The following is a 17,234-nucleotide window of genomic DNA, read 5'->3' as shown; positions in this document are numbered from 1 at the left end:
AGAGTCTTTTTAAATCATACTTGAGAGCTGGATTGTATCAAATGTTTTTTTCTCTATATCTATATAAATGATCATATGATTTTTCTTTTAATTTGTTAATAGAGTATGTTAATTAGTAATCTTTCTGACTTTGAATCATACTTGAATTCTAGGCATAAGCCTTATTAATCATGATTTTAAACAATTTGCTGCTGGATTTGATTTGCTAGTGTTTTATTTAGAGTTTTTCATCTATATTTATGTGTGGTTGAGTCATAATCTTCTTTTCCTCTACTATTCTTCCAAAATTTTGAAATTAAGATTATATTAGCTTCATAAAATGAGTTGTATAGCTTTCCTTCTTTTATTTTTATTCTGTGAAACATCACTTTTCATGTTCATTTTCATAAACTAAAAGTTTTACGTTTCTTAAAAGTTTAGTAAAAGTTGGCTGTAAAAACATTTGTCTGATGTTTTTTAAAGGAAGACACTTTTTCATTTGCTGTGATGATTATTTGATCTTATTTCTAGCATCCTATTTTGTGGTTTTTGTTTACCATCATTTATCTATGCTTCTTTATCCTGCCATCTCTAAGTTGTCATAGTTTTTCATTTTTCCTCAGTAAATTATGATTCTGTTCTTTTATTGATGATCACTTAATTTATTAACATATATCCTATACATTTATTAAATCCAAACTATACATTTTTTCAACAAAGTCTAAAGTTATTTAGTATTTTGAGACAAAGACCTTGTAAGATTTAGCTATTCTTTGAAGATTCCCTTCCCACAACCTTATGTTGTACTGTTTTCTAGAATTTGGTTTTATTTTTTTAACACATAAATTTAATTTTTAAATTATAATCAATAGTTAATTAAATTTGTTTACATATTTAAAAATTTCTCTCATCTTAAAACAGGGCCCCCAAATACTTTCCCTTGAGAATTGGGGGTCAGTGTACTCCCTTCAATGTTGGTAGGTTTGTGACTGCTTTGACCAACAGAGTATGGGGGAAGTGACACTTTAACTTCTGAGATTGGGTCATAAAAAGCAATGTGGCTTCCCCCTCCGAACACTTACATGTGGGGCCCTGAGCCACCATGTGAGAGGTTTAACTGTTCAGAGGCCTCCATGCTGTGAGGAAACTGAACCGCGTGGAGAGGCCACTTGAAGGCACCTTGATCGGCAGTCTGAGTCTTCGAGTCATCCCAGCCCAGGCACCAGACAAGTGAGTCAAGAGCCTCCAGACGATTCCAGCCTCCAGCTGTCAATTCGCTACCAGCCTTTGAATCTTCCCATCTGAAGTCCCAGACATCTTAGAGCAGAGACAAGCCACCCCTGCTGTGCCCTGTCCAAATTCCCGACCACGGACTCCAGGAGCATAATCAAACGATTATTTTAAGCCAGTAAGCTTTGGGGTAATTTGCTACACAGCCACAATAACTAGATCATTTTGTTTCTTGCATCCCAGACCTTAGCTATGGCTTTATTTTTCTTCTTGCTGAAATGCATCCTTTAATAGCTTTTTTTTTAAAGTATAGTAGATTCTATGGGTGCCAAATTCTCTTAGTCTTTGTATAACTACATATGTCTTTACTGTGCCCTCCCTCTTGAATAATGGTTGACAGTTCTTTGTTCTCAACACTTAAAAGATGTTATTCCATTGTCTCCTGGCATCTCTTATTACTCATGATAATCTAGTTATTGTTCTTTTCTCTCATAGCTTTAAGTTTTTTTAATCCATCAATAGGGATTTCTTAAAAAACCATCAATGAGGACTGAACACATTTATCTAGCCTTTTTGTCCCATGCATCTGAGCCCAGGGTATTTGTCTTAATTGTGGTAGTTGAAAAAGCAGAGGTTTCGTGGTCAGGCAGATTTGATTTTGAAACAGAGCTCTGCCACTTGCCATATTGATCTTGGACAAGAAAATTCTCCAAGCTCCCTTTTCCTCTCTATAAAAAGGCACCTATTATAATCTGCCTTGCAGAATTAGTGTGAGAATTAAATGGTAGTGTGTGCTTCCTAAATATTTGTTAAAATGATTATTATCCTGCTTTCACTTCATATTCTGCCTTGGCTTCCTCCTCTGTTGTAGTGAGGGCAGGAATAGCAGATTTCACATGTTGTGGTGAGAATTAAATGAGAAAGTGCCTAATATTATGTCTAGTGCATACTAGGCCCTCAATATATGTTACTTTGTTTTTTATTAGTAGTATTAAACCAAAGAGAGTTAGAAGAGGGGGTGGCAGTGTGGCATAGCAGAAAGGACACGAGCTCTGACATGGGATAGATTCTGAGGGGAGCTCAGCTTAATTTGCCATGCGTCCATAGGCAAATCCCCTCTCCTCTCTGGGTCTCTGCTTCCTCTCCTGAATACAGGGAAAGAAAGTCCTGCCTCCTAGTGCTTGGCGGGAGCCTGGGTGACATTTCAAATGTCAAGATCCTGCAGTGCAGCAGGTTCTGGATAAAAGAGTGCCAGGCCAAGACATCTAAGCATAGAGTGGTCTGGAAGGCTCCATCATGGGCACTTGCTCTGGGAGCCTGTCCCTGACAGAATTGCTCCCATGTGGCCTCCAGGCCCTGCCCAAGTCTGTGAGCTTTGATGCTAGGTCAGAAAACAGGCGTGAGAAAGTGGAAATGTGGGGAATGATGTGTAATCCTGTCCCCTTAGCCATCAAACCCAGGACTCCTTTTCAATCTGTTTTATGCCGAACTACTTTCAGAAACTATTGTTGCCTTCTAGAAGTTCCTAACAGGGAAATAAGGGGCATTTGGTGAAAACCCTGAGTGAAAGGGTAAAGGCACCTGCACTGACTTGGGATCCAGGTATCCTGTGAACTGAAATCAGAGCAGTCAACTGAAAATATGTTTTTGTTTAAAAAAAAAAAAAATAGAAACTCTAATTTGCTTAGCTCTATTAAGACTAAAAAGTTCATTGCCTGTTAGCCCACCTTTGCTGACTAATTTTGCTAGAAACCACTGCTTGCAGCAAAGTAAGTCTGGCTACTTTAGTTCACAGCATAGGTTCTTTCAGTGAAAAGGAATTAGGGAGAAGAGAGTGAAAAGGAATTAAGGAGAAGAAAGGAGTCAACTACCTTTGAAAGAGGCTGCTCTGGGAAGAGGTGATGGAGTCCCCCACAGGATCACTGCGATATTCCACACGATCATTGTAATGGTCAGCCTGCTATGCTGACACACAAACCCCGCACCATTCACCGCGACAAGGATCGTGTGGGAGTTATAAGATATAGAGCTGGCCCCCGCGGCTGGGGGAGGGGGCCAGGGAACAGAGGGCTCTTTTTCCTAATTAGCTGTTTTTATACAGGGAACACATGACCCAAACACAACCACCAACTGTGTCTTTGACATATACAGGCGGAAAGGGGGAGCTGGGCTTTTGTCTGCTGCAGATTCTTTCAACTTGCCTGTCACCCCAAGCTGCAAAACTTAACAATGAGTCGGATGAGCAGGACCCTTTCAGACAGTTTGCTAAATGCACTTGGAAACAGGTATTATTTCAACCTGCCTAGCGTTGAAAAATACTGTAAATGTGAAATTGGGTTAATATCTCTTTATTTCCATTTCTAAAAGACTTGTGACCACTTTTGCCATTTGTCTGAGGTTCCAGTATATCCTAAAATAGTGTGTGGTTCAAAAAGAAATAAACACATTTTAAGGAACAATATTTCTTAGTAATAAATTCAATCCGTTCATAGAACCCTAATTGTGCTACTGTCCAAACTTCCTTTATCACACTGACTGTTAACTTAGTAAAAACAAGTGAATTTCAAAGAATACTGCAAAGGAATTGCTTTCTCTGTCTAATGAAGGGTACTTGGTAGTACACATAATTCGTTTAAAAATCGGCAAATTGAAGAATAAGAGATAAAACAAGGAAAGGATGCTTCCTTTGTGGATGTGTAATGTGTATTAAAGCGTGTGATATTGTTGATTCTTTGATTTTGAAGCAATGAAAAAATCTCAAATATTTTTCAACCATCCGCTTAAGTGAAAGCAGTTATGCACGAATGATTTTCCCAGAGCCAGAGGTAACATGTGCTAACACTAACTATGCTGAACTGGAAGTGATCAAAATGCCATGCCTGATGGCACTGCCCAGGTAGCAGTCACCAGAGCATTTCCATATACGGCTCAAAGAGAATTTCCATCTGTAGCCATGGTGCAGGCAGGTTCAGAGAACTTCCCAAAGCTGAGATTAAAGAAATCCACAACAAAACACTTCTCCAATTGGGTAAACACAGTCTTTCATGGACAGAGCTGTTTAGAAAAAATAGTGCCTTCTTTGTTTCACCACATATTCACTTCGTTGTATAGCACAACTGGAAAATGGTGACAAGACCATAAAAAGCTAGATGGAAAAGTGTCAAATTAAACCCAGGGCAAAATCCAGAGCTGATTGGCTTAATTGGAGATAATGAGAAACAAAACCACATCTCTACTTGCAAAGTAAAATAGAGAACTGAAGCAATTACCCAGAAAATTTATCCACAGCCCTTTGCTGAAATGCCTAGAAACTGGAGGCCACAGTGTTTCGAGATTTCAAATGTCTGGATAATGCCCTAAAGTCCCACCTCACTTTGCTAATGATGACCTGGACTCAATGCATACGCCATTCTTTCCAATGAAAAATAGAAAACTGTGTCCCACAATGTAGCATAGCGTTCATCCCAAGTCGGCGATTAGGTTCCTGCCCACAGAGCCTGTTATAAGCACCTCTGGGCAGAGATTTCAAGTCTTGTTACACTGGAAAACAGTAGACAAGGACTTGGGGTAGGGCTGTCTCCTGGAGGTGATGAAAACCCAAGGGGTCAGTAAAACAAAAGGGAAAGTGAATGTAAAATTCTCTTCTAGGGATCAGACTGGGACACGTTTTTAAAGAAAACTTTAGACAGTCTACCCACTGCCAGAGTGTTAATCAAGACACTTGCAAATGTTTGAGCTCGGAGCTTCTTCACGTGCCCCGTCTTGGGAAGTCCGCACTATGAAATTCTGCAAAATAGTCCTGTGGAAGCAGCATTCACTGGGGACACCTGGCAGAACGGGATACAGCCACTGCTGTTTCTTCCTCTTTAAACTCAAATAATGCTATCTGTGTGCGAACCTCTCTTTTTCAGATTTGTATACTTTAGCATGCAATTCCACTTTTCTCCCTGAAAGTCCTAACAATGTTGTGTTCTTTCAGAATGGATACATTTCAGGGTGATGTCCATGTGGCCCCAGAGATAGCAAGTGAGATCGTGGGTGACTCTGGAGTGGTGGACTTGATGCATGAAGCCCAGAGGAAAGGGGTTTGGATGTGGACAGGGCTGAGGTGGCCTTACCGAAGCTCGGGGCACTGTGCAAGGTCATGTCCCGGATCACCCTTGTGCCGAAACACGACCACATCAAGAGGAACTGCTGGGCCACTTTCTTCAGGGACCCTTGTCTCTTGGCAGCCACCTATAAGAGAGTGCATGGCTTAAACAGTGATCAACTTAACTTTCACTTATTACTGTCTCTTAGAAAAATGACAGGAAGGTTTATGGTCTCCAAGTTCAATGCTATGGAGCAATGGTTTTTGACTTTTTGTTTTTAGCAGCAAAAATATATTTTAAAAAATGAGACCTTATGTCAAGACCCAGTGTACACAGCAGATAAAATTGACGCTGACCTGGCTGAATTTGGGGAGGGACACTCAGAGTCCTGTCACCTGCATCCCCCGCCTCCTGAGGGGGGACCAGGCCTCTGCTTAGAACCCTAGGGCTCCGTGGCTGCTGAGGAACATTCAGATAGCTCACCGGATTGCCCAAGTGTCACAAGGGGAGTGATGGGCTGCAGGACCCAAGGCTGCACCTTCTACTCCAGCTTACCAACCTTCACAACACATCGGTCCACCATGGTGTCCAGCCACTCAATGTAGGACTCGATGGGAGACTGCTCCTCCAGGAGGTGGTCAAACTCCTGATACACTGTCAAACAATAAGAGAAGCCCCCCCACATCACTGCAGTTGTGTTTAAATTGAGATGCATCTTAGAAGAAGAGAGGAACGAAACTGAATAAACTATAACTCCAAAGTCTTAGCAGCTCATTCAAGGCTTTAGAAAATATGCCCCAACTTACCTTTCCAGGCTCATCTTCCAAGCCTGGGAACACTTTAAACCCTGGCCACCCCATGTCTCTTGCTTTTCTCCCAACAAGCTCTGCTTTTCTCAGGCAGTTGCCTCTGCTTGGGCTGTTTGGTTCTTTGTGGCCCAGCTGAAATGACCCTTCTGTGAAATCCTTTTTACCTCCCCATGCCCCTTGCCAGTGGAATTGGTCACTCCTCCTCTCTACTTTCATAGCACTTTATTATCTGTATTCTACCTCCCTTACACCACTAGTAACACTGTCATAGTTAGGGGTGCGTGTGTGTGTGCGTCTCCCCTGCTAGTTCTTTATCTAATGTCTCGATTAGCTGGTGCATTACCTTGATAGAGCTGTTATCCAGTACTTGCTTGCTTGCATGAATGGGTAGAGGCATTGTTGCTCTCCTGCCCTCTGCCCTATGGTAGGGCACATTTGATAAATTACATGTTTCTGAACCACAACTATGCTGGGCAAGTAGCCTAACCAGCCTCTCAGTGCTCAGCATGCAATAGATGCTTAATAAATATTTGTGGAATGAAGGAGACAATCTCTCTGCCCTCCGTTTCTGCATTAGTGAAAGGAAGATAATCGTTCCACTTTACTACCTGTCTTCAGCTGCAAGTCAAGTAACTGAATCTGGAAGGACTTGCCATCACTGAAGCGCTATAGAAAAGAGGAAGTTATAGAGAGCTGTGGTGCACTCCAATTTGAAACATCTCTTCTCTTTACATTTTTTTGTGTTTTTGTGTGCAGAGCTCAATAAATCAAACCATAATTCAAAATCCTCACATTTCTATAGTTTTCATTTGTCTGAGCAGTTTTCATTCTCCCACTTCACAGGACTGGCCAATCCGCTCTATTTTACTTAGTTGATGACCGCTACAAGAGGTCGGCTTCCGGGACCAGAAGGTCATACAACTGTAGAGTGAGAAGGGGCTTTAAAAGTCCATTTAGTTGATCTGTCTCAGTTTCTAGGTGAGGAAGCTGTGTCTTAATGAGATTAAATGACTCACTCAAAGTCAGAGCGTGAGTGAGTGACAGAGGAGGGCCTGGAACCCAGGTCTCTGAATTTCTCTTTGGTGTTCTTTCACTCTTCATAACACTGTCTGTGTATCTGGGCTACTGCGCTTCAAAGATGATGATGATGACAGTGGTGGCAATGAAAGTGCTAACTGCTAACATCTATTGAGTGCTTGCCATGTGCTGGGCACTCTTCTAAATGCTGTACATGGACACGCTCATTTAACCTCAGACACCCCTGAGAATGTGCATGTCATGAGGCCAGCACCTGGAACAGTGCCTGGTACGCACAGTAGTTGCTCAAATGTTTGTTGAATGAATGGAAGAACAACCCAAGGAGGTAGGCATTGTTACCCCCATTTTACAAATGAGGAAACAAAGGCACTCAGGGATGAATAACTTTCCAAAGGTTTCACAGCTAGTGAATGGCAGAGGCAAGTTTCAAACACAGCCTGACTTGAGTGCTCACCTCCTAACCATTTCACTATATTAGCACCACACCATGTACCAGGCATGTGGCACATAGTGTCCCATTTAATCCCTTGCATCATCCCCATGTTACAGATTTGGAAGCTAGGGTCACAGTGCATAAAAGCCAGGGTTTGAATCAAGGTCTGTTGGCCATCCCAACTCCATGCTCATACCATAGCACCATTAACACTCAGTCTAAGCAGCATGCTCACGTCCCAGCACGCACTTTTTAATTTAAGGTGAGCCAAGCAGTCCTAGCTGGGATCTACATCATGGATTTGACGCAAGAATTTGCAGATTTGTCAACTGGTTGTAAGGAAAGGAGAGTGCAGCACACATTTGCCCCTAGCCCTGCTCAAAGTGACCTCTGGTCTGGCTCACTGTGTCAGGGACTTACTTCCCAGCTGTCTGGCTGGGAGGTGCAGGGATGACACCTATGTGCCAGGCCACTGCCTTCAGGCTTGGTGCCCTTCCTCATCCCCCTCTTCCTGGCACTGCATCACAAAGCATGTCCTCTTTGGTAAGACGCAACCATTTGTAAATTACTTGTTTAACTTCTGGTTTACCGTTAGCTCTAAGCTTCATGGGGGAAGGGTAGTGCCCATATTATTCACTGCTTTTTGCTCAGCATCTAACAGTGCCTGACCCAAGACAGGCATTCAGTAAATACCACCCAGTTTGAAATGAACCGCATCACTCCCTTCCTCTAGGAGAATACAATCTCAGCCCTAAAGGGCGACACTCTGCCCCCAGCCTGAGAGAGCTTGAAGAGAAAGCCCCAACAGGGTCTTTGCTGGAGAGGCAGCAGTGACCCCGTGGTGCCCCAGCAAAGGCTCAGAGCCTGATCCCTAAAGCAAGTGACGGTGACTGTATTTTTCCCCTTGAGTCTGGGTCACACTTTCCTCCCCACAAAAGGTGCTGAGAGGAGGAGAAAGCTGAGCCTAATGCTGCTAGCAGTGGTTGGCAGAACTAGAAGTCGGATCATCCTGGGTTTCCATTCACTATTTGGTCCCACACAGACATCAGTGGCACCCCCTCCATGCTTGGCCCTGCATGAGGCCCTGGGGCCACAACCATCAGAGGTACGGCTTGTGGTGTTAGAGTGCTCATAGCCACACTTCCACTGGCCTTCTAGCAGGGAAAAAGAACAGGAAGCATGACTGTAAGAACTTGGAAAGATTCTAAAACCTCTGAAACTTGCCCATGTCTCATCATTTTTGTCTCCTCTGCTCCTCCACAAAGTGAGCAGCACTAATGCATGGTAGTGGAGCTGAGACTAGACTTGGGTTCGAGGTCCAGCTTGGCTACCTTGGGGAAGGTTGGCCAACCCTCTGAGGCTGAGTTTTCTTATCTCCAAAAGGGTGGGAGGGCAATAAGAGAATCTTCTTCCTGACGTTGATGTGGAGATTAAATGAGATGATGCATGTGGTGGGTTTGACACAGGATCTAGCATAGACTAGGCACTCTGTAAGCTGATTTATTTTAGTGACAATCTCTAAAATTCTTCACAGGGGGAAAGCGGGCTGGGGGCTGCTGCAGAGGAAGAAATAAGAGCCTGAGAGGAGCTCTGGGGTCAACCAAGAGAGAAGCCCCAATGAAGGTCGACGTGGTCCAATGTTTCAGCTGCTCCATTTGCTTTTGGAAAGGTCTCAGTGGGAAAGAGGTCTCTAAGAGGAACATCTTAGGGAACTTTATTTGTTTATAAACATAACATGCTTAGGCTGGCTGAAGAAAGTTTTCCCTCAAGACAACAGTGTGAGAGGCATATAGAGGATGGAAATCTAAGGGGCCAGGGGCTTCTTCTGGGAGGACAGCCACTCTGCAGCTTCCTGAATGACATGACTTTTAGGATCTTGGGTCCATCTCCCAACACTCTTGGCACCAACCTTTCTGAGAGCTGATAGGAGGAGTGTGGACTCACCCTTCCCACCCCCATGTCCACTTTCCCCCAGAGGTATGAGAACGGAAGGCTGAGCAAAGTAAGGAAGTAGTCAACAGAGCCTGATCCAGGGTCCCTGGGCTGGGGGATGCCCTGGGCAGCAGGCTCTGATGGGCGTTTGAGGAATGGCAGAGATGCTAAGAATAGTGGTGTTCTCTGCCACTCTCATGTCCTCTTCTACTAAGAACAACCAACCTGATCATCACATCAGGATAATATTTGGAGCAGTATTCCTGCAGTCTTTGTCCACAGGGACACGAACATCCCCTCCTCAAACATTTGATTAAAGGGTCACCTGCCAAGAGGTGGGCCGACTCACATGGCCCTCCACTGAAAACAGGCAGCATATCCAGCTGCCTCCAGGCTGACACACACTGACAGAGGCAACAAGCTCTTGCTCTGTTTTTTATGCCACCCATGGAACTACATCTGGCATTGAGGGTCACGTATGGAGCCTTTTGCATGACACTGTGTGCTGCCCAATGCACTAGAACCCCCATTTCCCCCAGCAATGTTGACATACGTCCTCTTAAATCAATTAACCCTCCCATCTGGGCTGACCCATTTAACAGGAACGATAAGAGGGACGGGATCCTAGGGAGAGGGACAGGGTGGGAATTCCACTTAGATATGCACCAAGATACGTTTTTTTTCTTTTTAAAACAAACAGAAAGACACGATCCCTGGTGGAACACCTTACACTGGATGATGAGTTTGCGGTGCTCATCGCGAGAGTCTTCCATGGTGTAAAGGGTTTGCTTGGTGATGCTGTTGAGGTCCACGTTCCTCCAGTCTTCCAGCATTTGGAATGTGATGTCTGCACTGTGGATCACTGTTCGAGATGCCTGTAATCCAATGCAATCAATTCATTAGCTCACGGGTTGTTAGGTTAAAACCCCTTCACTTTATTTCCTTTTAGGCCATTTTAATGAATCTGCTTATGGTATTTTGCAAACCACTTTGAAATTTAGGAAAACTCAGTATCAGGAAATCAGCAGATGACTCCATAACTCAGAAGATCCGTACACTGTTTTCCCTGGTGACTCTCTCCTCACATCTCTTTTTATAAGAAACTACCGCAACGTGTCCTATGCTAGACCAAACCCTGGTGTTCCCAGCCCCTTTGGTCTTGACCCCATGGAACAATGGGATGAAGCCCAGAGATCTGTCAGCCTTCTGATATAAGCTTGTGGGACAGGAGCTCTGTGCTTAATAACCCGTGTACCTCTAGCGCCTGAGAAGCAACAGGCCCAGATCTAGGAATGGTCCTGCTACTCCTGGGCCTATGAAAGCCTTAACTTCGGAAATTTTACAGTGTATATTTTTCATACAAATACATTCTGAAGAAGTTTATGGCCTAGTTTTCTGATATTGTGGGGTTTTGTGTTTTTTTGGGGGTGAGGAAGATTAGCCCTGAGCTAACATCTGTTGCCAATCTTCCTCTTTTTGCTTGAGGAAGATTGTCCCTGAGCTAATATCTGTGCCAGTCCTCCTCTATTTTGTATGTGGGATGCCTCCACAGCATGGCTTGATAAGTGATGTGTAGGTCTGTGCCCAGGATCCAAACCGGTGGACCTCAGGCTACCAAAGCAAAGCATGTGAACTTAACCACTATGCCACCAGGCCAGCCCCCTGATTTTGCTTTTTGTTTTTTATGTAACTATAATGACTAAAACAAATATGAATAATTGAGATGTAAGAAAAGGGAAAGCACACTTCAAGACTCAGTTGTTTATTAATGTAAATATGTGTGTGTATGTATGTGTTTAACCTGTGGCTTCCTCAGCAACCCTCATTAGAACTTAAACTTGGAAGTTGGCATAATACTTGGAACTACCAAGTTGGAACAATACCGATAAAAGCAAAGAAAAACATCTCCAGAATCACTTCCTTCACTTACATATTTTCAAAAATGTCTTTCATGAAATGAAAAAAGGGATTTCAAATATACATGGACATTCTAAGTCTCCTAATGCTTGTGAATTTCGAGGCAAACATAAATACTGACAACCCCTTTTACACCCAGACTGTCTGAGCGCAAGGAAATCTCACTTAAATCCTTGTAGAACTCTTTGAAGGTCACAGAGGCTTAGAATATATGAATATGAATTGGGTCAGTCTCTAATGATAATGGAAACAAGCAAATGTAAAGGGCCGGGGTTCTGGATTCAAATATACTTAGTTCAAATCCTGGCCTTGCTGCTCACCTGCACATTGATTTGGGGCAGACAAGTAGATTAACCTCGGTTTCCTGATCTATAAAATGGAGATGTAACAGTACCTACCTCTGAAGGAGGGCTGCTGTTGCGGATTCCTTGAGATAATGTTTGAAAAGTGCATAGTTCAGGGAGTAAGAGCTCAGTAAAGGAGGCTACTGTTATTCAGGTCGGTTCTCTTCGTAGTGATTGCATTGACACCTCAGGGCCTTGGCACATGGTGTTCCTGCCTGCTGAAACATTCTATTCTCTCACCCTGCCCTGGCAACCTTGCCATCATGTATGCTCCAACTCAAATGTCACACCCACAGAGAAACCTTCTCTAACCACTTTATCGAAATAGAACCTAAGTGCCCCATTATTCTCTACTTCCATTCTGTTTCCTTCATAACCTTTATCACTTTTAATTATTTCTTGGTTTACTTTTTTTTTTTTCCACTTAGTAGCAGGTACCACTAAGCACAGTGTCTGGCACACAGTAGGCACGCCAAAGATTTTTGTGGGATGAACGGCTGAGATGTAAACGCCAAGTTGCTCGCTTAGTATATCTAAAAGGGCCTTGATATTCAGATCTTGGTTTAAGCATTTGGGGTAAGTTTTCGGCTAGATGTCGTTTAGTCTGACTCGCCTCGTATGTGTTTAGGAAAGCTCACTGGGCTATTAGCTAAGAGGGGTCCATGGTGTTTCATTCCCAACACAAACCCTAGTCCTCTGGCTGATCCTGGAATGTGTCTGATAGCCGGCCAGCCAAGATGGAAAGGTAGCATTTGCTGATTAAATTATACACTACCTGTGTGGGGAGTGGAGAGAGAAGGAGTGTGTGTGTGTGTATGTGTGCACGTGCGTGTGCGTGCGGGTGGTTATATGCATGGATGTGGATGCTTTTACCTATACGTGCACTAACAGGTCAAAGGCTTTCCTAAACTGTCTGAGCCCCAGACAGAGGCACCCAAACAACATCTCGCGCCCTGATATGACCCAGGACCAGCTCTTCCAAGCTGGGAAAAAAACCCAGAAGGTACGTGCTTTCGGAAATATGGCAGTGTTTCTTTGTTTCGCCAGTATTTGTTTGCTTCCCTGAGTCTGTCAGGCTCTGCCCATTCCCAGAACAATGCCCAGGTGTGGTCTCTATACTGGCTTGCCCGAATGTGGAAGGGTTTCCTTGTGGTCTCCAAACCACCCCCTGTGCCATTTATGCCAAGGGCAGGGCAGGAACAGTGAGGTGTGTGTACGTGTAGTTTTACACTTTCTGGTTCCTGGTCTGGAGGCTTCCTTCAGGCCACTCTAACCAGAAATCCCTCCCTCCCAACTTGACCTCGAATAACCGGCACCAACCAAGAACCAACTGGAGAAGGGAGAGGCTGCAAACCTAAACATAGAAAGAAGGCAGGCAGGTGACATACATGAGCGAGGTGGGCCATGTGTAAGAGAAAGTGGGGGCCATGAGGAGGACAGTGCCTGCGGGACAGAAGCTCAGCCCAGCCAGCTGATTACTGCCCTGGGGAAATGTAGCTCTGGGGTTGCCAGCTCTTAAAATTTTTCTACAGAAAATTTGGGTGTTTAACTGTCATCTCCCAGTTTCAACTGTTAGCAACTAAGTGAAAAAATTTTTGAACATATGCAAATCAAACAAAAATAACCCCACACATCTGAGGGCCAGATTTGATCTGTAGCCACCAGTCTGCCCCTTCTGCTTTAAGATCATTAATATTTTAATGAATGTTAACGGACTGCCCAAAGACTTAGATTCCCTTCCTTAAGGTGCAAAATTAATAGAAATGCAACACTTTATGCAGTCAAGTTATCACTATGGAGTTACAGTGGGATCTTCCACTTTTTACTATATACACTTTTGTTATCTTAAACGTTTTTTATAGCAAGCATATGTCACCTTTGTGCTAAAAAGAACAGAAATCTGAAAAAATAAACAAAACTTGGTGTATAATATACTACGTGGCTTTAACTCTTCTGGATGACACAAACACAACAAACAAATCATCCTCTTCATCTGCTTGAATCATTTATCTCGGTGTTTCACAGCCAGGAGTGACCTTGCACCCCCTAGGCTACATTTGGCAGTGTCTGGAGACATTCTTGATTGTCACAACCAAGGTGGTACCCTACTAAACATCTACAAGGCCCAACACGACTCCTCACAACAAAGAACTACCCAGCCCCAAATGCCAATAGTGGCTGAGAAACCCCGATTGACTTTAAGGGAAAAGACCCACTGGTGGGACCTAGAACGTATCGGAAAGGTTAAGGGGCAACTGACGTCAGAAAACATTCTGTATGTTAGTGGAAAGTATCTAGTGATGGGCTAATGTTTCTACTCCTTATCTGTAGAAACTGAATAGTGAGAGAGTGCTGTTAAACACCCGACACGTCCTCTAGGGAGTTGTCTGTGGATTCGCCCTTCCTGTGCAATGACCTAGCAGGAGTTAGAACACACAACACAGGATGGCTACCTGGCAAAGATGATTTAGTGATGTCTGCCGTCTCAGAATTTGGGAAAACCTCCTCGACACTGGAAGAAGAAAAAAAGAGTTAGTTTGAAATATTTGCATGCTTTATGGTCCTCCCTTGGATTTGCCACGGGCAGATTTCAAAAAGTAGCTTCCTTATTTGCCTAGATTTGTCTCACTGTCCAACCCCATTTTATGCACCCACTGGCAAAACCCTGAGTTTAATTCTTCGTTCTCCCATTTGGGCTTCCACAACTATTTCCGAACAGTGATATTTGGGGTACATATTTCAAAGTCACACACACGCCACACTGGCAGGTGTGAGAAATTGTGGCGTCAATCAACCGTGAGTAAAAGCAATTATTTACTTGTCTTTCATTTCGCTAATTGCGAGCTCAATCGCTTCTCCTCATAAATAATTGCAGGAATCAAGTGGAAGCTTTGAAGAAGGCCCTTAAAAAAGTAGTTTATCTAATAGGAAACCCTGATTGAACCTCAGCGGCGTGTGGTGCTAGGGGTTGCCTCTAGGCAACCCTGGGCTGAACCTTCAATGTGGCTTTGCATTCCTCATCCATCATTTTATCAAATGATCTCCATGACCTATTTGCATGTTTTGAGGATCCTGTTGCCTATGCTGCCATAATAGGCTGGTGATTTGAAGCCGGGTGATCTGTAGATTTCGCCGCAGACAGGCCATGTGCCTGCCCAGGTCTTTATTCTTACAGAGTCATTTGGAGTGGTGTGTGTTTCCACTCCTTGCACGTTCTTGAAGGGCGCTCCAAGGCACCCACAGGTGGAAGGGCCAGCAGACCTCAACAGGTTTGTTTTGTCAGCATAATTAAAACAGGTGCAGGGCATTCTTCTCATTAATTCCTGAACTGGTCAAGGAGCAGAAGTTTCCCTGGGATTATTCTAATTTGTGCTCAGAGCCAGCTTGGTTTGAAAAATAGGGCGTGGGACGGAGAAATGGGGGGTGGGGGGCACAGATGAACTTCTAATTTTCCGGGCCGATCAATCGTTAATCCTTCTCCTTAATTACTTTTTCTTTAACTTTGTGATGTGGAATTTAGTGCTCGGGAAAAGAAAAGAACTGAGAGCCGTGAAATAAAGCGGGCTTTATCAATAGGTGATGGACACTGCAGGCGGCCTCAAAGCACGTCTGAAAGGCCCGCTTTGCCTGTGGAGAGAGGGTAATTTGATCTCCTTCATTTTCCTCGCTGGCACTTATTTCGGGCACGAATGGCAAGCTGTATTCAAATAGGGCTTTCAGAAACATATATCTTAAAACTGTGTTTTGCTTAAAATCATTTCACCTTTGTGTAACAGCACGTGAGTCTTCCTACAAGTACAAGACGCATCGAGACAGAAATAGGACCAGTTTTCTCAGGCAAGACTGATGCTGGGGAATGAGTGGTGATGCTCAGCAGAGAAGACATGCACAGTCCCAATCCCCTTATGAGAAATATTAATTTGGCTTTCTCATTAGGCAGAGAAGTAAATATGTGAAGCCCTGAAGCTGTTTCCTGTCTCCTGTTTCCACCATTTTGTAGGCAGGAACTTCAGGGAAATCTGAGTTCTGGGGTCAGACGGACTTGAGTTTGACTCCTGGTCCCTAGTTCCCAGCTGTGTGGTTTTGCGGAATTTTCTTTGCCTGTCGGAGCCTCATCTGTAGAATGGGGATATTGTTTCCTACATTGCAGAGGTGGCGTGAGAATTAAATGAGATGAGCAGAAACGTTGGTGTCAACAGGGAGACCTGGGAGCAAATCCTGCCTCTGCTACTTACTACCTCTAAGCCTGTTTCCTTTTCTATAAAAGAAGTGTGCCACCCGTAATAAACATTTTGTGAGAATTAAATAAGTTAATGCATGGAAAGCACTAAGCATAATACTTGGTGCTTTGTAGGCAAACAGTAAATGGTAGCCTTTATTATTATTATAGTTATTAACAACGTATGTAAAATATTTGGCGCTAAAATGTTCTCCCTTCCCCTCTGCTGCCAAACTCGTACTTACGTTCAAACTTGATGTTTCGCAAATTTTCTGGGAGGTCGTGGAGGGCCACTTTTAGCCACTCATCCAGCTGCTTGGCAAACTTTCGGATCACCTGAGTCAAGCTGGAAAGAGAAACGATACGCTTTAAGTGCCTAGAGTGTTGCTCAGTCCTCCCAATATGTCCCGATGGGGTTTCATTTTCCCTAATCGTGTTTTGGCTGCAACCAGCAGGTGCCACTCACTGCAGCAACCTCAGAGACAGGGCAGGCAGCACAAGCCCTGCAGAGAGCTGGTGGGTCTGAGAAGAGCATGACGAGAATGTGCTCTGGTGCCAACACTGGTCGACGAGGGAGACAGAGCTTGCGCAAGTGTGGGGAAAAGCCCACTGCAAGGCTTGGTGGCATCTACAACTCTTGCCGCAAGTGAAACGCCATCCTTCATGTTTTTGAAGAGCCTCGTGTGAGGGGTGAAGACAGTGGGTAGCGGGCCTAAGAGAGCTGTTTTGCAATTGGCCTCTCCACCTCATGCTGCCCAGTCTTGTCTGAGCCCCCCAACTGGGGAGAAACCCCGTCTGCCTCATACCACCGTGCCTGCCCACGCAGCTTGGGCTCAGGCTCACCAAACTCCTTGCTGTTTGGCAGGAACTGGGAGGCAACAGCATGTTTTTTAACTGGCAACCAACCCTGACCTTGAAACCATATCAGATTTGGAGAGTCGAGGACTATTTTGAAACAGGAGGTGGGGGGCAGGGCCAAGGAGTGAAGGGTTAAGGGGGGCAGCAGCTTGTCATATGAGATCAGAATTTGGAGTTGGGAAGACATTGAGCACCATTTTCAAGCTCTCACCATCAAAAGCATCTGCTCATAGCCAAGGTGCAATATCCTCCATGATGTCCCCTTTGATCAAGTTGGCCACAGGGACCTCTTCCCAATGCTGACATCCACACCATCTTTGCCTTCCACCAACACCACCTACCCTGACCTGGCTCCGTCTCCCACCAACTCTCCTGTCAGACCAT

General features: G+C 44.3%; 1 protein-coding gene across 7 annotated transcripts in view; it reads right to left on the bottom strand.

The window, feature by feature from the left end:
* The window catches only part of RFX4 (regulatory factor X4), a 177,547-nt gene that overhangs the window by 31,084 nt on the left and 129,229 nt on the right, over window positions 1-17,234 (bottom strand). For all 7 annotated transcript variants that reach the window (XM_070254114.1, XM_023631039.2, XM_070254112.1 and 4 more), the window contains 5 exons: window positions 16,238-16,338; window positions 14,227-14,285; window positions 10,243-10,387; window positions 5,860-5,954; window positions 5,328-5,445 (listed from right to left, as the gene is read on the bottom strand). In XM_070254114.1, the coding sequence (XP_070110215.1) occupies window positions 5,328-5,445; window positions 5,860-5,954; window positions 10,243-10,387; window positions 14,227-14,285; window positions 16,238-16,338 (518 nt within the window). The remainder of the gene's footprint in view (window positions 1-5,327; window positions 5,446-5,859; window positions 5,955-10,242; window positions 10,388-14,226; window positions 14,286-16,237; window positions 16,339-17,234) is intronic.

This window comes from Equus caballus, chromosome 28 (assembly GCF_041296265.1).
Source record: "Equus caballus isolate H_3958 breed thoroughbred chromosome 28, TB-T2T, whole genome shotgun sequence".
Taxonomy (NCBI): domain Eukaryota; kingdom Metazoa; phylum Chordata; class Mammalia; order Perissodactyla; family Equidae; genus Equus; species Equus caballus.
The sequence above is the reverse complement of the archived record's forward strand: the minus strand, read 5'-3'. Positions and strand labels throughout refer to the sequence as shown.